The sequence below is a fragment of the Bos mutus genome, chromosome 17, assembly GCF_027580195.1.
Source record: "Bos mutus isolate GX-2022 chromosome 17, NWIPB_WYAK_1.1, whole genome shotgun sequence".
Lineage (NCBI taxonomy): Eukaryota > Metazoa > Chordata > Mammalia > Artiodactyla > Bovidae > Bos > Bos mutus.
In genome coordinates, this window is record NC_091633.1 from 28,300,615 (window position 1) to 28,320,787 (window position 20,173).

Sequence of the window (20,173 nt, forward strand, 5' to 3'; positions counted from 1 at the left end):
ACAGCGGCAGTTCAGTGATTTCCCTGTGTGTGGACCAGGGACGTGGAGAACTCGGGTTCTGAGACCCCCACCGTGTGAAGGCAGAGGTGCACCCCTAGGATCACAGGAGGTGGGATCTACAGGGGCCTCCCCTACGATCCCGGCTCCTTGATCCCCCTCCCGCGCGACCCAGGCTGGGGTGCGGATCCCTCCGGGCACGAAGGGGAGGCGGGGAGTGTCTGCCCCATGGGCTGCAACCTCATTAGGGCTTTGGCTCCGTAGAGCTTCAGGGGTTGCTTGGGGTCAGCCCAGGGTCACAGCTTCCTCCTGCTGCAGGGGTTTGGGGGTCATGACACCCTCTCCTCCAACCCAGTCCTGCTGCTCTGGGGCCTTTAATGCCAGCCCCCCAAGATCTTGGCTTCCGTGCAGCTCCCCGCCCCCCAATCCCATGGACCCTCGAGAACCTCTCGGCTTACTAAGAACTGCCAGAACCACTAGAACCCCCCACCCCGCCCCGGCACCCAGGCTGATCCCCAGGCCCCCCGGATTTAGGAAGAGAGGGTGAGGCCAGGGTCGTCGGGCCAGGTACTCAGTGATTGGCCAAGGCTTCGATACTTTGTAGCCACCGCACCTCGGAACCGCCTCCGGGTATTTGCGTGCTGAGCGTGGAAGCTGGGAACCGGGGCCTGGCTAGGGGGTGAGTTGGGGGCGTCTGGATGAAGGTGGGTGAAGGGGGCGTTCAGGAGGGAGTTTATGGGGTATGGTGACTGAGTTCGTGGTCCTGGGTGGGGGCCTGGGGAGGCCTCTTGGTCCCCACGGGGAGCAGGGCACCTGGAGAGGTGGGGCGGCTCAGGGCCACAGCCAGGCAGAGGGTGTCCAGGCAGGATGGTGCAGTAGAGCTGTCTATCCCCGCGGAACCGGGTCCCCTCAGTGTTCCGGGTACCCCTCCCCAACCCATTTCTTTCCCCAACTCCAGGATCCTCTTCGTGTGAGTTTGGCCCTTAACCTCCTCCCTGCCCTTCCTGGAGCCTGGTGGGGGGGTGGGATGGGCAGTGGGCCCCAGAGGAAACCTGGGTCCCTCGAAGGATGCGAGGTCTCCGATCTCCTGCCCGTCGTGCTGGGAAGAAAGGTAGGGCCCTGAGACAGGAGCCGGTGACAAGGCGCTGAGGTCTGGGAACAGCGACGAGGGCGCATCTTGCGTCCCTTTAGCGCGCGCGTATCTATAGGTGGTACAGGGCGGCGAGAGCTGGAAACAGGCCAGACCCTTTGCCAGGGAGCGTGGCAAGTCTGTTCAGATTCTTACATGTGTGGAAAGTGGTTTGGTAGCATCTGCTAAGTACACATCCTTTAATTTGGCTGCCAGCAGCCTGTTCCATAGCCCTCAGGTAGTTGGAACACAGGTCTGGACCTTATGTTTGAGAAAGTGCTCACTAGTGTGGGGCTGGGGAGGTGGTTACAGTTCCTCCTTCCACCCGGTCCTTTTCAGAAACCAGTGGAGACTAGGGGTCCTTCCTGCAGCGCTGCCAGACTAAATATTGCCATAAGGAAGCTCTCTCCGTTTGGTGTATATATACACAGTCAGATTGTAGTTTTAAAATGTGAGAAACAGAGAGGTGATGATGTGGGCAAGGGGCACAAAGGGAACAGAGGTTCCAGGAGTGAGGAGCGAGGAGGACTCTTGCAGCCACAACACACAGCCAGGATCTGGACTGTTGTGGGGACTCATGGGAAACTGCAGGTCCCTGATGCACCTGCCTTCTCTCGCTGTTGCCACATTACAAGTACCTGTGGCAGGAGAGGCCTGGCAGACTTGGCTGAATATAGATGTGCGGTCAGCTGATCGCCATGGGCAGGCCGTGGTCCTGACTTGTCGTCTTGTTTGCAGAGAGGCCCAACCCGCCTGGCAATGCAGAGCTTCCTGCAACTGCTGAGGGGAAACGAGGGCCCCAGCCTGCCCTTGTCGGAGCTGGTGACCCTCGCAGGCAGGCTGTGCCGGGACCTCCAGGATGACCCCACCCAGGTGCAGTCCTTGGTCACAGCCGTGCTGGACAGCCAGTTCCGCCTGTACCTCTTGGACAATGCGGATGTGGCCCTGGTGTGCGCCAGCGTGCTGGCCCAGCGAGAGCAGCACCAGGCCGCCTGCCGGCTGCTGGAGGTAGAGCTGGTCTGTGAGATGGGGTTGGGGCTTGGGGGTGTGAAGAGAGGGGAAGCGGCCACCACCATCCTAAACACGACACAAATGCCCAGAGTCAGCATTTGTCACCTTGTGGAGAGGTGCCATAAACCAAGCTGGGATGGTCCACTCTCTCTCTACTAAGTTTTAACTTGCCTGGTAACTGAAGATGAGACTGTCCAGTTTTGGAATCTTCGTGGTCCTGGCTTGGAAAGTTGGCATCCCAGTTAGTGAGACAAGCAAACAGACCCAGTCTCTCAGTCTGCTGGCTGTGGGTCTGCATTCGGGAGCTCTGAAATCACAAGTATGTCTGTAAGTCCTCTGGTGGCACTTTGAACATCAAGTTATTTGGCATGAAAACCTGAGCTATGTCCACATGAAGCTAGTGATGTCTTTATCCACTTTATGTTACTGCGGTACATTTTACTACTCAAATATTGGTATATTTGGTTGCACGATGGTGCTTGCCCAGATCATACTGGAGTGGTGCAAATTCTGTAGTGTATACCTGTGTTACTTCCTAAAATGTGTGAAGTTCTGAATTCCAAACTGTGTGTGGCTCGAAAGGTTTTAATAAGAGATTTGGGGGCCAGTGTTCCTTTTCACTCCATATGCATGTATGCATGTACATCTATGCATAAGTCATGCTGAGTTTACTTCCAAGATACTCGGTTCTTTCAGTTCTTTCTATTTCTGCTCCCTCTCCCCCAAGCCCTGTGACATCCACCTGGCTCCCTTCTCCGCCGGCACCCCCATGTTCTCTCCTGCCCCCTCCATCTGTTCCTCACCTAGCAGCCAGGGGGAGTTTTAAAACTGCAGATGGGACCATGGTGTGTGCTGAGGCGGTGGACCCAGAGCCTGCCATCAGTGCTGGCTTGCTCTCCAGTCTTTGGACCCCTCCTGACCCCCTTTGTCATGCTGGCTTTCTTGCTGTTTCTGGAGCTCCTGAGATCCTCTTCTTTTGAATTTTGCAGGTGTCATTTCCTCTGCCCAAGGCTGGAGCCCCATTCTGTGTGGCTGGAGCTTTCCTACGTGTCTGGTTTCTGCTTTAAATGTCACCCTGTACAGCTAGTGCCTCCTTTATTGTCAAGGATATAAAGGAGCCCTCATCCCCCTCTATGGCTCCTTCCTCAGCTCATAAGTAGAAATCTGTTTATTTTTCAACCTGTGTTTGTCTGCCTTCCCTCCTGCACTGCAGGCCCCAGGAGCAGGGGGCGCATCAGTTCTGCTCATTAAAGGATCCCCAACACCTGAAACATAAGAGAACTCAGATTTCCAGCGATGTCAGATGAAATGGATGAACACAGAGTTGTCATAGCTGCTGTGTAGGCAGTCAAGGATGAAATGTGATGCAAAACTCCCAGGAGAGGGACTGTAACTCACTCAGAAACGCCTCTGAGAAAGTAAGGTGTTCTGAGACCTGAGAGAAGCCATGGGGCCACCACCTCAGAAAAGGGCGTTTCCTGCCCAGGGCCACTCATGCAGGTGGGGAGGCCCTAGGTGGTTTCCCTGCCCATAGGTTGTGCCCTGGGTCTACTGCTTTATCCTGGCAGGAGACTGCAGGCTTCGACCCAGCAAAATGGGTTTTTTATTGCTGTGGAAAGAAAGCTAAATGATTCTCAGCACCTCCCTCACCAAAATGGTCCTGAGAACACTGGGGTTCAAGCACAGGGGCTGTGTCTAGGCCAGGCCTGTCCTCAGCATCCTTGGCCCTCTCAAAAGTCTGGTCACATGACCACGTCCCACTGGGTCTGGGAGCCATCAGTGGTGTGACCAGGACCCCTTCATCCCCTGCAGTTCAGAATGTGCTCTCTGAGACCCAGGGACCCACCCAGCTGGTGGGAAAGGCCTCTCATACAAGATAGGGGTGACGCCTCAGGCCCCTCAAATCTGATCTTTCATATGGTCCTTGGCGCAGCTCTGCCTCCTGTGTGCTGTGGCCATAGCCCAGAGGTGGCTTTCCCCTTGCCTGTCCCTCACCTGTAGGGGGTAGAGGAGAACTGTGCCCCCCAGGGGCTCCCTGCAAGCCTGGTAGGGACTGGAGCCCAGCCATGGAGCTCATGCCCTCACCATTGGGAGCCAGTGGGTGGCTGGTCTTAGGGCTCAGGCAAGTGGACAACAGGGCTCCAGGGCAGGGGAGGGTGCGGATCTCAGGAGGCTCTTTCCACAGGGGTGCCAGGTGCCAGGTGGCAGCCCCAAGCTGGTGCAGCTCTGGAATGACATCCACTACCGTCTGGCCATGAAGAAGCTCGGCGTGTCCACGCTGACACCGGTGCAGAAGTTCCGGTGCAGGAAGAGGTATGTGCTGGTCTTGGCACTTATTCCCCGGGGCTCATGAGGGATTTGCCTTCCAGAACTATAGAAGGGCTGAGGTGAAGTAGAGGGAGGGAGGCGAGATGAAACAGTGATGTCAGTGCCCAACACTGAGCCACCTCTCCACCTGCTCGGCTGTGGGAACACTGTCCCACCTCTGCCCACGGGGCAGGACGGAGAGCCATTCCCAAGACCCAGGCCAGGAGCCGCTGCCTGTCAGTGAGGACCTTGCAGGGAGAGAGTCAGCAGGTGGGCACCCGACCTCACTTTCCTCCTGTGGGAGGAGGGATGCCCCTCATGTCAGCTAGTCCCCATGGTTGGGCTCTGCCAGTGGCCTGGCTGGGATTTCAGCGCAGCTCCTCAGGGCTGCAGGACCTTTTAAAGACAGATAGAAATGAGGGGGCTATAAGCACCGTGTGGATGTGTGTAGTGCTTAGAACAGCGGTCCCAGTCTGGCACCAGCGGCGGGTTTTGTGGAAGACAATTTTTCCGTGGACCAGTGCGTGTGCAGGGGCAAGGGGGATGATTCAAGTATATTACAGTTATTGTGCACTTTACTTCTGTTATTATTACATCAGCTTTGCTTCAGATCATCAGACATTAGATCCCAGATCATCGGACAGGGGGCCCCTGGTTAGAAGACAGTCTGGCACATGATAGCTGCTGAACAGATGTTAATTAACAATCACCACTATGACCATAATCAGCACTAAGTAAACATTACGACTACCAGTTCTAACCATCACCATTATCACCATTCACGCATGAGGACACCGAGACACAGACAAATTAGTGACTCACCTGGTTACACACTAGAGAGACGCAAAGGCAGGATTCCAGCTTAGACGTTGAAGCTGCAGAGCCTTTGTTCCTTATTTGGGTGTGCTCCACCATCCAGAAGGGGCTGCAGGTCTCGCTCTGAGCTCCCAAAAGCCCAAGTGACAGGAGTTGCTGAGCCAAGGGCCTAGTTGATGGGCCAAGGGCCTAGTTGATGGAGGAAGAGATGGATGGATTCCTTTGGGTCAGACAGAATTTTTCTCAGAGTGCCCACCAAATATGTCCTCAAAGCCAAGAAGTTTATCAGCCTTGAGGTTGTCAAGGGTTGCAGTCAGTCCCCTCCCTATAGGTTTTTAGGGCCTGCCTGAGGGTGGTTCAGCAAAGTGACTTGGGGAGCAGTTTGCTGTTTGTGAAGAGGCCCCTGGGGCTCTCCTGGAGCTGCACTTGGATGTACATGACGGACTGGAGACTGGGGAACAAAGCAGATCCCCTAATTCAGGGCAAGGAATGCCAGACAGGACAAGCTCAGTAGAGGGCTGTGGCTCGGTGGCCCTTTGTTACGGTGGGGGCTGCAGCACAGGGCGCAGAACCTGAACGAGGCCTGAGCACGGGACGGCACTCTGGGCATGAGGAGGGGTGATACACGTTACAAATGATGGTCAGTGCAGGAGCAGAGACAGGAGGTGCTTGGAGGTTCTGGGAGAGGCCGTGGCTGGGGAATGGGTTGTGTCAGGATGGACTCAGGAGGATTTGCTGAGAGGTTGAATGTATTGGAGAAGGTAAGATAATAAACCCAGGCTCTTGGCCTGATTGGCCGGAACGTGGTGTTCTCTCCTCACTGGAACGGGCAGGACAGGCTGGGGGAAGATGTGAAAAGTGGGAAACTGAGCTTCACTGGATGTATGGGGTGTGTTCTTGACATTCATGGGGATTTTCAATAGGTATTTGGATATCAAATCTTGTAGAAAACCGGTGTTGTTCACTTATATGTCATTTAAAGAAAACTATTTATTTTTGCCTCTGCTGGGTCTTTGTTGCTGTGCGGCTTTTCTTTAGTTGCAGTGAGTCACTCAGTCATGCCCAACTCTTTGTGACCCCACGGGCTACACAGTCCATGGAGTTTTCCAGGCCAGAATACTGCAGTGGGTAGCCGTTGCCTTCTTTGGGGGATCTTCCCAACCCAGGGATCTAACCCAGGTCTCCCGCATTGCAGGCGGATTCTTTATCAGCTGAGCCACGAGGGAAGCCTATGAATACTGGAGTGGGTAGCCTATCCCTCCTCCTGGGGAACTTCCTGACTCAGGAATCGAACCAGGGTCTCCTGCATTGCAGGTGGATTCCTTACCAACTGAACCATCAGGGAATCCTTGTAGTGAGTGGGGGCTACTCTCTGGTTGTGTTCTGCAGGCTTCTCATTGTGGCTTCTCGTTGCGGAGCATGGGCTTTAGGGTGCTTGGGGCTCAGTAGTTGTGGCTCCCAGGCTCTGGAGCACAGGCTCAGTAGTTGTGGTGCCTGAGCTAGGTTCCTCTGTGGCACGTGCGTTCTTCCCAGACCAGGGATCAAATCCGTCTCCTGAATTGGCAGGTAGATTCTTTACCACTGAGCCACCAGGGAGCCCCCTGTCATTTTTTCTTTTGCAAAAAATTCCGTTATACAGTCAGTAAAGCGGATAGCATAACCCACCTCAATATCTTCATCATCCAGCTTCAGCAGTCAGGACCACTGGTCAGTGAGGGGTGCTGGGAACCCTGATGAGAGTGTGGAGTGTGGGCCCAGGCACCACCAGGCCCCTCCCTGCTCAGGGCTTGGATCCAGGGCCTGCAGCACACGGTGGGGAGGAGGGTGGCCGCTGAAAGGAGAAGAGTCCAGGGGGCACAACAGGTGCATCCAGAGGAGCAGGGGTCTGTTACCACCTCCTCAGTGTCCTCCTCTAGGAATCCACCACCTGCCTCCCTCTGCCCTAATGGTCTCAAGAGCCGGAACTTCCCCAGAGAAGTTCGCCAGAAGCTGGAGGACTTTGCCTCGGGCGTGAGCACCAACCCCAGCAAGGCTGAGCGGGTAAGAGCAGATATGAGCATGGCCAGGCACCCTCCCCTTCGCCAACACTCCCTGTCCTTAGGGGAGGCCCACCCTTGGTCGGTTCACCCCCACTGTTAGGTGGGGGACTAACGCCCTTGGGGGCTTGCCACTCTTAGGTGACATCACCATCTTAGGGGGTAGATCCACACCCTCCCTAGTGGCCTATCTGCCAGGGCGATGGTGGGCTCTGACCACCCTGAACTCCCTTGGGGATGGCGTCCTTTGGTTGGCAGCCCTTGCATGTCTACCCTGCACAGGTTGGGGAGTGAGTTTCATCACAAGCATCTTAATACCCTGTCAGCCCGTGTGACTTCAGGAGACACTCACTGAGCACTCGCTGAGGCCGGGGATCCAGCAGGAGGGGTGGAGGGGGGTGCCCTCCAGGAGCAGGTGGAGGGGGCAATAGTCTTCCCCCTCAGACCCTGCTGCTCAGAAAGCTGGCTTGCTCTCTCCTCCCCGCGTCCAGTCAGCTGGGCTCCCCCAGAGCAGGGCGCTGTGGCCAGTGGTGCCAGTTCACATCTGAGAGGTGCCTGGTCGCAGGGTTGGTCATGGCCGATATGCTCTGGCCTGGAAGGGTGAAGGGTCAGTGGTTGGGTGGCACCTCGGGAGGATCTGGTTTGCCAGCTGCGCGGAGCCCTCCTGGCTGTGAGTGACTGGGTGGTGGCTTGCCCCCTTGGTGCTCTGGCCTCTCGGCTTGGGAGTGGGCTAGTGGTGGGTTGTTTTGGGGCAGGAGGGCCTGGCCTCTGAGACGCACCTGACCACGGAGCAAGTCTACAACTGGTTTGCCAATTACCGGCGGCGCCAGAGGGCCCTGATGCAGCGTGCGGCGCCAGCCCCAGACTCAGCAGAAGACCTTACGTCGGGGGAGGCGAGTCGGCACCTACCCCCGCAGCCAACAGACCACCCCCAGCTTGGCTCTGGGCTTGTGGACAGGCCTCAGTGGTCAAGTGAGTTGCCCCTCTGACAAAACCTGTATCTAGGACCAGCCAGGCCTCCTCCTCCAGTCCGAGTCTGCACGTTCAGCACCTCACCCTGTGGGAAGTGAGCTCACTGACGCTAAGGGTCAGGTTGGGCTCAGGGTGGCCCGGGTGGGCTGCAGCAGCATTTTGCGTTGAGCGATTACTGTGAGGTCAGGCCCAGGAGTCGGGGAGTTGAGCCAAACACCAGAATTGGGGTGGCCTGGGTTCATAATTGTGGGTTTCAGTTCAGACCAAAGACAGATCAAGGATCAAACAAAGAGCAGCAGGCAGCCAGCGTGACTGCTCTCAATCTGCTGGGAAGGAGGCTGGGACTCCAAGCATCACCCAGCCTCCCTTCCCCTCTGATCGGCTTTTAGCAGGACCTGAGAAAAGTGGGCCTCTACAGACCCTGGAGACCACCCAAGGGCCGTGGGAGCCGGTGGCTCTGACCCCAGACTTCTCTGGAGACGAGACTATGCCCAAGTCACTGGCTCCCAGGTACTGCCACGCACATAGGCCAGGGGACTGTCTCCCTGTTCAGTTTCCCACTCTCGGTGGGAGACCAGGAATGGAGTGGGCATAGGAACACCAGCCAGACCCTGGGACCAAGTCTGTGATGGCTGAGGGCAGAGATAGCTGTGATCCCAGGTAGGAGGGGGAGCCACTGGCAAGGAACCCACGTCATGTACAGCACACTTGCTTCCTGGAGCCTGACTCACAGCCTGACTTCATGTAAATTTTGGAGAATGGGGAAACAGACTTAGAAGAACATGCAGAACTATCTCCTAAAGGCAAATGGCCTTCCTCGTGGTTTGTTTATCTCCAGCATTTGGTGTGGTTGGTATATCTCTAAGTTAGTAACCACTAAGTTAGTAAGTCCCTCCCACAGCCCAGTGTCTCATCTTACCTTGCCGCTCCTGTGACGCTGCACAGACTGCTGTGAGAAGAGTGCTGGCCAGCAGGGGGACTGAGTCTGAGCGAGGGGTCATGTTCGTGCTGTATAAGCCATCAGGCTGTGCCCGCTTTTCCCTGTTACCCTTGTGTTATTAGCATCTCTCATGACATTACCTGAGCTGACACCTCACATTCAGGCCAGCACTACCCAGCCATGTGGCCTTAGGCAAGTTCCCATGACCTCTTGGTGTCTCACTTTTTTCATCTGTGAAATGGGGACAGTGATAAGCCCTGCCATGCAGGTCATCACACAGATTATAGAGGTGGGGAGTTGTTAACAAAAGCCCAAGAGCGCCATCTGAGATACAGTGAGTGTTTGTGGAATATTGATTCTTTGAATTATTAACTTCTGTGTGATAGTCCTTTAGGATCCACCTTCATATAGTCCCTCAACTGTTAGGCTGTTCCTAATCATTTTCAGCTTTCACTATTGCAGAACAATGCTTCATTGAAAGCACTTGTAAATAAACTGCTAATGTATCTTAGGTTTCTAGCAGTAATATTTTTTACTCTTGCAGCCCCAGGGAGGATGGTGAAGGCAGCATGACTGGGAATGTGGTGGGCCCCACAGCCATCTGAGCCCAGATTCCCAGGCTGAGCTGGAATATCCTCCCAGGCCCCACTTCTCTGGTCTGAGGGAGCCTCTGCCCACCAAGGGGTGGTGTTCCCTGTGTCCCCCAGGTCTCTGCAGGGTGGTGAGATATACCAGGAGGGACCTAACCATGATCCTGCCACTCTGCCCCCTGTCTGCTCTGGCCCTGGTCTCTGTCCTCTGGCTGCTGCCAACGATATGCTGGATCCCTCTCTGGCTGCCCCTGAGTCGTGGCTGATGTCTCTCGCACTGGCATCCTCCAAGGAAGTTTCCTTCCAGACTGGGCAGCTGATCCACAGTCATGGGCTGGACCTCACCATGCGCCCTACAGACGCTGCTCTGGCTGTGTCCTTCACCGCCCTCAGGGAGCCCAGCCCCACAGGTGGGTCCACTCTAGACAGACCACGTGTTTCTACATCAGATGCTTTGATGGCTTGTGTCTCATTTGAAGGGGCAGGATTTTGAGGGGCAAGGACTTTCTGCCTGAATCCCATGTATTTTATTAGACCCACAAACCAGTGCAGTTGGAACAGTCTCTTCCCACGAACAGCTGGATGTTTTTTTCATTTATTTTTGTTTTCAAAATAAAATGTGCACATGACTGAAAAATAGGATAGTGAGGAAAGAGTTGGAATGGAATGGAATGGCTGCCAGCCCTGCCTCCAGTCCCTGTGACTAGCTTGTCCACATCTGCTAGCACAGAGGAGGGCTGAGCTGCTCGGACTTCTACCCTCTTGTCCTGGTTTCTTTCTTAGTTGTAATTGTAGCTATACATACCCTTAATGAAAATGTATTCAGGTATGTATCTTGTGCACCAAACATGACAGCATCTTGTGACCTCCATAAGGAGGATATTGGCACTGAATTCAGCCTGTCACCTAAATTTCTTAGTCTTCTGTGGTTATGCATGCATGCTAAGTCACTTCAGTCATGTCTGACTCTTTGTGACCCTATGGACTGTAGCCCGCCGGCTCCCCCGTCCTTGAAATTTCCCAGGCAGTACTGGAGTGGGTTGCCGTGCCCTCCTTCAGGGGATCTTCTTGACCCAGGGATCAAACACATCTCTGTGTCTACCTGCATCGGCAGTCTTTGCCACTAGCGCCACTTGCGAAGCCCTCCTCTGTGGTTATATATATATATATATGTCTTACAATTTCTCGTTGCCTTTCTTTTTTCTTACATTGTCTGCTTTTATCACGTCCTTAGCTTCTCCCAATATTTCAAACATCACCTCTGAAGACTTGTTGCTGGGAGCCTCCTTCTCCCTGTCCCCATCCAAGTGCAGTCTGCCTAGGCCTGGGATGGAGCCATCATCCTGAGAGCGCCTGGGTTTGCTTCAGTGTTGAATCTCAGTTCCCTGATCAGGGATCAAACCCTCCTCCCTTGCGTTGGAAGGTGAAATCTTAACCATTGGACCGCCAGGGAAATTCCACTTCAGTGTTTCCTTAATTGCAAGTCTTGTTCTTTCTTTCTTGACTCTTGTTATGTTAGAGAATGTCTTTAACTTTAGAAGAAAGGGTGACCACAGGTAAATTTTCTGATTCCTTGCATCTTTTGAAATTGTCTTTAATCTTCCCTCATGCTTGATTAATGATTTGTCAGGGACAGAATTCTGAGTTCAAAACACTTTTTTCCCTTAGAAATTTGAAAGCAACATATCAGTACAGCATCCAGCGCTGTCATTTTAAGTCAGATGCATTCTGATCTTTACATGTTTTACATATTTTTCCTTTCTTGGAGCTTTTTATTTTTTAAGTCTTGGTGTTCTGAAATTTCACAGGGATGGTTCTAGGTGTGAGTCTTTTAAAATCACTTTGTTGTTAAGCCTTTCAATTTAGAGAGAGAGCAAGGTCTTCTTTAAGCTCCAGGCATTTTCTGTAATATTCTTTGATAGTTTCCTGATAATTTCCTCCTTCCAGTTCTCTCTTTACAGCACAAATGTTATTTGGATGTTGGAAATCCTGGGCCAATCTCCCAAAATGCTTACCTTAAAAAGTTGCTTTTTATTGTATATGCTTTTGTCTTAAAATTTATCTTCTGATCTAATTAAAAAAGCATTTATTTACTTGTTTTTGCTGCACTGGGTCTTGGTTGCAGTGAGCAGGGGCTACTCTCTGGTGGCAGTGCACAGGCTTCTCACTGCAGTGGCTTCTCTCGTTGCAGAGCACGGGCCATAGGCGCACGTGGGGTTCAGTAGTTGTGACTCATGGGTTTAGTTGGCATGTGGAAAATTCCCGGACCAGGAATCAAACCCATATCTCCTGCACTGGCAGGCGATTCTTAACCACCAGATCACCGGGGAAGTCCTGTCTTCTGATATTATGACCGTTACGTATTTTAAGAGAACTCCAAGCTCTCTTTTCTTAATTCTGCTTTTCCTTTCTTCATAGATTGTGTTACTTTTTATAGATGCAATATCTATACTTCTCTGAGTATCCTGCTTACAAGCTTCAGTAAATATGCTTTGTTGCCTGAAGGAGGAAATGTTAGGATCGTGGATTCAGGTCCTTTCTTGGAAACAGGAAGAGGTGGGGCCTGAAAGTGGAAAAGCCTGGAGACTTATTTCTCTGAGGTGGTTTTTCCTTCTGAACAGATTGGTCTTTCATTTCTGAGACCTTTTCCTGTCCATGTGTACTAACAAGGCTGGAGTCAGGACAGGCAGTGGCCAGCCTCATACTGGGAAGAGGGGAGCTGGTTTTCACACCATGTCAAGCATTATGTGAGGGGTGATGTTCTGTGGGAATTGGTGAGCTCCCTGCTGACCACCTGAGCACCTCATTTTCCTTCCCTCTCTGCAAACTCCTCAGGGTCCTTGACCCCTGCTTACACCCTGGCTTCCCTTCAGACACCCTACCCACCACCCTGGCATTGGACGTGTGCCCTGCATCTGCCGAACATGGACACCTCCCACCTGATAATTGCCCTGCCCATGACACTCCCTTTGTTCTAGGCTTCGGGCTCTTTATTTTCCTTATTCTTAGAGGAAGAAGCTGTAACCCGTTGATCTATTCTGTGTGAATTGAATTGTTCAAATTTGCACTTAACCATATTTCATGGACCTCAGAGTATCTTTGAAGTTCTGTGGGAAGAAGATACGACAGAGATGGAGGCAGTCACACAGCAAACGGTTCGGCAGGTCTGAGCAGCTGAGAGATGAGATGGTTGCTCTGGCAGACAGGAGGGAAGACCGTTGTTTGGGGTCTGAGATCAGGACGCTTGCTAGTTTTATTGCCCAGATGGACTTAGGGCACAAGTGAATCTTCTTGCTTAGCTTACTTTGCTCCTAAATGTCAACCCGGAACAGATCGAGTCCGTGTGGTTTTCCTTTTTAGAGTAAAAGGCACTCTGAGAGAGTTTCTACAACATTTAAGTAAAGAGAAAGGGTGGGGCAAGGGAGTGACACCTTGCACTGACATGAAGTCAAGGTGAAACCCAAGGAAAAAGGGGAGGGAAGTGGCGGGTGGCTGGGCTCAGCCTGTGGTGAAGCAGGGAGGCACCGAGGAGTCTGTCCTCACACGGCAGTGGTGAATGTGGGCAGATTTGGATACTGAGTCTTTGTTGGGCTGGTGTGAGGTCTAGAATGACAAAAACTTGAAGCCAGTGAAATATGACATTGTTTTGGTCTCTGGAAGCCTGAAAAAGCCACTGAGATGGAAAAAGTGGCTTTTCTTTCCTCAACGCAGAGCTGAGGCCGGGGGCTGGCAGACTGGACGCTGCCTCTCCATGGACCTCTGTGTTGGGCACGTGGACTGTGCTCCTGTCTCCCAGCTCTGGGTTGTGGGGTTTCCTCCCCTGCAGGATTTGCTGACCCTCCCAGCATCAAACCCCAGGGCACATACCTGGAGGAGGATCCGGGTTCCTGTGGTAGCCAAGCAGAACAACAGGCAGGCAACCTCCGGGTAACCCAGCCCCCGGCACAGGCTCCCGATTTCATCCTCAACCAGAGGTAGGTGCAGAGCCATCGGGCTCAGGTGACACTTCCTATGGGCCACTCATGGGGTGATGCCTGGACGGGAGACTCACCATCTGCCACGGGGTAGATGAGGTCTTTTCCTTATGGATTTCTGGAAACCTCAACAGTTCCCCCATCCTACATGATCATAGTTTTTCCCACAGACAAAAGAACACTTGCAAGCATGGGAGCAGATACAGGCATGTGGATGGTGCTTCCCCAGAGGTCTCCCTGGGCTCTAGCAGCCTCTTTCAGGCATTTTCTTTTCCCCAAAGATTGTTTCAGTTTCTGGACAGCATCAAGAGCCTGCTTTTATATTCCAAATTATAATTTTAAAGGAGCTTGGGAGGGCTGTGAATAGGGGATGTGCTGCAGACTGTGGTATGGGGGCGTGACAGTGGTTCAGATTTCACAGGAGAGTATTGGGCCTCTGGTGAAGGGGGAACCTATGATAGAGGGTCACAGGACAGGGTCCCCAGGGTTTGGGGTCTCCCAAATCTAGGAGCTGAAGATCAGGTGCCCAGTGAGGGCAGAATTACTGGGGGACATGCGAGAGGAGGGGAGCAGCCTCCTGAGGAAACAGGCTCTGCTTGTGGTAACAGCCAGATGATGTGGGTTTATGAGCAGAAGCCCTATGGAGAGGAGCAGCCACAGGGCCCCCTCGGGGCTGCTTGGACTCTCCACTGGTTTTCTCACCCTTGGACTCCGATGCTCCAGCTCATCTTTGTTCTGATCTGATACCCTTGATTCTTTATTTAAAAACAGCTTCGCTGGGTGTAAAGTAAACCAACAGGTTTAGATGATACAAATGACAGTTTTCTGAGTGTGACTTATGTATTCATCACAGACCATAACTATGCTTTAGGTCATGGGCCACAGAGCTGTTTCCATCTGCCTCCACCCCTCACTCCCATCTCCCCAGGACCAAGGATCTGCTTTCTTTAGCTGAATTTTCTAAGAATTTCATATGAGTGAAATCATACAGCATCTGCCCTTTTTTTATTATATGGCTTCCTTCACTCAGCCTAACTGCTTGAGACCTGTCCTTACTGCTGTGTGTATCAACACCCACCTCTTGTGTGTATCAACACCCTTTCTCCTGTGTGTATTAGCTCCCCTTCCTTTTGTGTACCAACACCCCTCCTCTTGTGTGTATCAACACCTCTCCTCCTGTGTGTAGCAACACCCCTTCTTCCTGTGTGTATCAACACCCCTCCTCCTGTGTGTATCAACACCCTTTCTCCTATGTGTATCATCACCCCTTCTTCCTGTGTGTATCAACACCCTTCCTCCTGTGCGTATCAACACCCTTCCTCCTGTGTGTATCAACACCCTTTCTCCTGTGTGTAGCAACACCCCTCCTCCTGTGTGTATCAGCTCCCTTCCTCTTGTGTGTATCAACACCCTTCCTCCTGTGTGTATCAACACCCTTTCTCCTGTGTGTAGCAACACCCCTCCTCCTGTGTGTATCAGCTCCCTTCCTCTTGTGTGTATCAACACCCCTCCTCCTGTGTGTATCAACACCCTTTCTCCTGTGTGTATCAACACTCCTCCTCCTGTGTGTATTAACACCCTTTCTCCTGTGTGTATCAACACCCTTCCTCCTGTGTGTATCAACACCTTTCCTCCTGTGTGTATCAACACCCTTTCTCCTGTGTGTATCAACACCCCTCCTCCTGTGTGTATCAACACCTTTCCTCCTGTGTGTATCAACACCCTTTCTCCTGTGTGTAGCAACACCCCTCCTCCTGTGTGTATCAACACCCTTTCTCCTGTGTGTAGCAACACCCCTCCTCCTGTGTGTATCAACACCCTTTCTCCTGTGTGTAGCAACACCCCTCCTCCTGTGTGTATCAACACCCTTTCTCCTGTGTGTAGCAACACTCCGCCTCCTGTGTGTATCAGCACCCCTCCTCCTGTGTGTAGCAACACCCCTCCTCCTGTGTGTAGCAACACCCCTCCTCCTGTGTGTAGCAACACCCCTCCTCCTGTGTGTAGCAACCCCCTTTCTCCTGTGTGTATCAGCACCCCTTCCTCTTTCTTGCTGAGTCCTAGTCTTGGTGTGGCTTGACATATGTGCTGGAGGCATTTGGGAGCTCCTGGTTTGAGTTTGGTGTGTGCCTGGCTGCACACATGGTGGCCTGCACGTTTGCCTTCGTGTCTCTGGGGTGTATACACCTAGCAGTGGGGTGACTAGGTCACAGGGTAGATGTGGTTTGACTTCAAGGACCTACATGACTGTTGTCCTGAGTGGCTGCACCTATCTCCTGCCCTGCTCCCGCTGCTGCTCTCCTTGACTTGGTTCTAAGCACCTTCTGGCCTCTTCATGCCTCAGGCTGTCCCTTTGTGGCCTTCTCTCCCTTTACGTCTCTGCTCACCACCCCCTCTTCTGTGAGCTTGCCCTGGTGTGCTTGCTCCCTGACTACCTGAGCCACCTGCTTGAGGTGTCCTGAGGCCCCTCCAGCATCCTGCACACCTGAGCGCCTTGCAGGAGGAGGCTGTTCCCAGAGAGCCTGTCACCTGGAAGGGCTTCAGACAGGTAGAAAGCTCTCCGAGTATGGGGCTCACAGGGGACAGTGTGACCCTCAAACAGGGCCTGGCAGAGGGCCTGTCCTGACACCGTCCCTTTTCCAGCTCCTCAGACCTGACTCCGGCCCCACCAGGCTTCCCTGGCCCCATGTCTGCCGTGGAGCTGAGCCAGCCCCCTCCCTCCAGCCAGGTGAGACCCTCCTACAAGTACTGTGGGCTTCCTTCCTGACTCCTGGGTCCCCAGCTTGGGTCTTCAGGGTGACTAAAATGGGCAGAGCTGAACGTGAGCCAGGGACGTCTGGAGGCTGGACTTCAATGGAAGGGGAGCTGGGAGGCGAGTGTTCTGGGGCAGGGTTTCCTACCGAGTCCAGAGGGTGAGTCCCAGGGTTGGGAGTGCCAAGTGGGAGGGCAGAGCGGCAAAGGGCGTCTCCGTCTCCGCATGTGACACTTGCGTTGGCTTCCCAGGTGCAGTGGTCTGACGGGCAGACCTCCAGCGACGCCTTCTGGGGAGCCAGGATGCTCCTGGAGCTTTCAGCGGGTAGCCTGGGCTGAGCCGCTTCTTGGGAGCCTGGCCAGTGCTCCAGGGGAGCAGCTGTGGACACCCAGCAAATCAAGTAACAGAGCTTTATCCCTACTGAAGAAGGAGGTCCCCAGAGTTTCCTGGGGGTTCTGCTGAGCCCCCCATGCCCTGTTTGAATAGTTTGGTTGTCAACTTTCTGTATTGGAAGAAGCATCTGAGAAACATTCCTGAAGTCAGAAGTCAAAGGTGGGTCTGTTCTATGCAGGCAGCAGCAGATTGCAGTCAGGTTCCAGGGTGGGTTCTGGGCAGTGAAGGCCTTTCTCAGAGAGGGGATGTTGCCCTTTGGGCCTCCCACCTGTCCTGTGACAAGGCCAGACTTCTCCCAGTAGATGTTGCGAGTGAGGTGTAGGCAACCTCTGGCATTTCTGAGTCTGGGGTTTGCACAGAGGCACGTGCACTGGGGGAGAGCCTGCTAGGCTGGGGGATGCCTTGCCCAGGGTTGTGATTCAGTGTGTTTGCCCAGCAAATGTTCTGTTCAATTAAAAGTTTAATGTTCTGACTCCCTGTCCTTCATTCACTTAACTGTCCTGGACACCTGCCCCTCTTAGGCCAGGCCCACATTTCACAGTGTGAGGGCACTAATTCATGCATCAGGACCCTGGTGATGGACATTCAGATCCTTTCCAATGGCTCTGTTTTATTAGCAGTGTCACATGGGCATCTCTGCCCTCTGCCTCTCACCTGGTGTTATGCCCCGGGAATGAGAAATTGGCCCCGAGATGGAAGCAGTGGGCAGGGAAGCACAGGCCCCAGGGCTAGGCTGGTTGCAGCTCCTGGTCCTCCCGTGACACGCTTGAATGGGAACTTTGACAACTAGGACTGTCACCTCCAGGAGCAGCCCCTTGACCCACCCTTGCCTTCCCATCGTGTTGGTTGACAGAGGTAATATAATGGGTAATAGAGTCAGGTTTGTGCCCTTGGGGCTCACAGGATAGTGGGGGAGGCAGAGGAATAAAGGGGCACTTCCAGGTAGTTGCTGAAGGTGGGGTGAAGCGGGGAACAGCTGAGAACCAAGGACACTTAAAGAGACCCTATGAGCTTTCCTGGAGGGAATGTCTCAGCTGAGACTGCCTGTGCTCAGCCCCCACAGCCCTAGGGCCCCCACGCTCACTGCTCCCCCGCAGCCCCATCCCATCCCATTGTCATCCCCAGAACCACAGGGCTGAGTGTCAGGAGTGACAGATGTGCAGCTCAGATGGCCACTCACCTTCTAGGTCCCTAAAACTAGGGCCTTTCAGTTTTAAAACATTTATTTGGGAACAGTCGAAAACTTAAGAAAATGTTGAAAATGGAAAATGTATCTCATTTTCTTTGAACCATTTGAGAATAAGTTACTGACCAGATGCCCATCATCCCCCTAATGCTTCTGTGTGTTCCCTTCAGATAAGGCATTCGGCATGACCACAGCTCCTCCATTGAAACCCGGAAGTCAGTCCTAATTGCTAGACCTGGAGGAAGTCCAGTTAGTTGTCCCAATATTGGCCTGAATGAAAGAATCCACATCCACTCCACAACATGTGCTACATTTACTCAGAAAATCTCTCAATGCCCTCCCGCCTGGGACAGTCCTGGTTTCTCCTGGACTTCCGGGACCTTGACTTGGGGATTACAAACCAGTTTCTGTGCAGAATGTCCCCCAAAGTGACCATGTGATTTGGGGTATGCATTTGGAAGGGATATCCCAGAAGTGATGATTGGTCCTTACTGCAGCCTCTGGGCCTCATGTGAATCTTGCTCACCCTGTTACTGCTGGTGTTCATCTCCATCACTTGGTTAGGGTGTTCCCAGCCAAGCTTCTCCACTATAAAGTTACTCCTTTTCTCTTTGTGTAAGTATTTTAGGGGACGGTGCTTTGAAGCTATGCAAATATCTGTTTCTCATCAAAGTTTGTATTAACTAATTCATTGGTCTCCCTAATCTGCTTACCTAATTCTCAGAATTCATGAGCACTTTACTTTCATTTCCCAGTTCTAGGATCTCAAACATCACCAACTTGCCCCCACATGCCCATACAGTGTTCACCCCATCACCAAGAGTCACTTTTCAACTTTATGGTTTACCCTTCACCCCATGGTGGTTGGTGCAAATAACTGAGTCCACGCACATCATTAACTCGCTCTTACCCACACAGGCTGTCCCCACATGAAGCACACTCTTTAGACTCACTCACCCTCATTCATCCAAATTCTGCACAGAAGGGCAGCACAGTTAGTGAACATACTTTAGGGTAAGGGGTCAGGGCTTATAACACCCTGGGCTGCCAAGGGATGTGCCACCCCTCAACTTTCCCAGGAAACACGCAGAGCTCTGGGCCTGTCCAGATCTCTCCTATGGTCAGCAGAGCCTGGGTGCCCGGCAAGGAGTTATCTGTGTGGCAGCTGGTCAGATTAGAGGCAGGACCATGGTGAACAGGTTGCATGAGGACCTCCACGGTGTTTTCCTCCTTCCCACCTTTGCAGACACTGGGCTCTATCCTGAAAGTCCTAGAGCCCTGACTTGGCAGCTGCATCATGTCTGTTTTGGAGAAAATGGACTAAAGTGTCTGGAGCTGACCCTTGACAGACAGGACCTCCTGCAGAGGGCCACCTATGTGGGGTCAGAACTGTGGGTGAAGGCAGGAGGCTCCTCCCCCTACCCTCCTCCACTCAGCACCTGGGGGGATGGGGCTCTGCCCTCAGAGTCCTGCCAATCAGGCTGCCTGCTCAACCACTTCTCTCCCTGCTTCCTGGCTTGATCCAGGCCCCTCTGAGAAGAGGAGTGTTGGCCCCACAGTCTGTCCTGCCAGCCTGTCTGTAAAAGGCCATGGACGCCAGTGAGAGGCCGTGCCCAGGTGGAGTGTTCTCTCTCTCTGTCTCCCCTACTGAGATCAAGATACCATGGCTGTTCCAAACTGCTGATGGCAGGTGGAGAGGACTGGAGGGAGGTGAAGAGTGGAGCTGGCTACTCCTGGACATTCAGAGCTCCAGGAGTGCGGGAATTGGGTGCAGGGTGCAGTGTCAAGCTCCAGGGTGCCACCCCTGTTCCTCTTTGTCCTCATCCTCCCATGGCGCCTGGAAGCAGAGAGCTGTTTCCAGAGCTCCCAGCCAGTCAGGGCCAGAGGGCCCACGCAGCAGTGGGTCTGCCTCTCCTACCACCCACCCTGGTCTGGAGAGAAAGGAACAGAGCAGAGGGTGCTGGTGTCCATCCCTTAGGGCTGCTGTAACAAAGTACTGCAAGGAATTACTTCCCTGGTGGTGCAGTGGGTAGGACTCCGAGCTCTCACTGCCTAGGATGCAAGTTCAGTCCC

At 53.2% G+C, this 20,173-nt stretch overlaps 1 protein-coding gene across 2 annotated transcripts; it reads left to right on the forward strand.

Moving 5' to 3' along the window:
* The first annotated feature begins 1,885 nt into the window (after positions 1-1,885).
* On the forward strand, positions 1,886-16,859 carry ANHX (anomalous homeobox). 2 transcript variants are annotated; one of them, XM_070385603.1, is made up of 9 exons: positions 1,886-2,134; positions 4,323-4,450; positions 7,177-7,300; positions 8,052-8,268; positions 8,658-8,778; positions 9,916-10,208; positions 13,625-13,772; positions 16,413-16,497; positions 16,773-16,859. In XM_070385603.1, the coding sequence occupies exons 1-9, from the start codon at positions 1,886-1,888 to the stop codon at positions 16,857-16,859; spliced, it is 1,452 nt and encodes a 483-aa protein (XP_070241704.1). The 2 variants fall into 2 exon arrangements, with proteins under 2 accessions (XP_070241704.1, XP_005891263.2); XM_005891201.2 differs by lacking the exon at positions 9,916-10,208 and having other exon boundaries at positions 13,644-13,772.
* Positions 16,860-20,173: the final 3,314 nt, after the last annotated feature.

Excerpts from the sequence above, each read along its gene's own strand:
- ANHX (XM_070385603.1), top strand. The coding sequence starts at position 1,886 with ATGCAGAGCTTCCTGCAACTGCTGAGGGGAAACGAGGGCCCCAGCCTG. Across the intron at positions 10,209-13,624 it reads CAGGGAGCCCAGCCCCACAG|GATTTGCTGACCCTCCCAGC; the intron begins GTGGGTCCACTC and ends CCTCCCCTGCAG. Across the intron at positions 13,773-16,412 it reads GATTTCATCCTCAACCAGAG|CTCCTCAGACCTGACTCCGG; the intron begins GTAGGTGCAGAG and ends TCCCTTTTCCAG.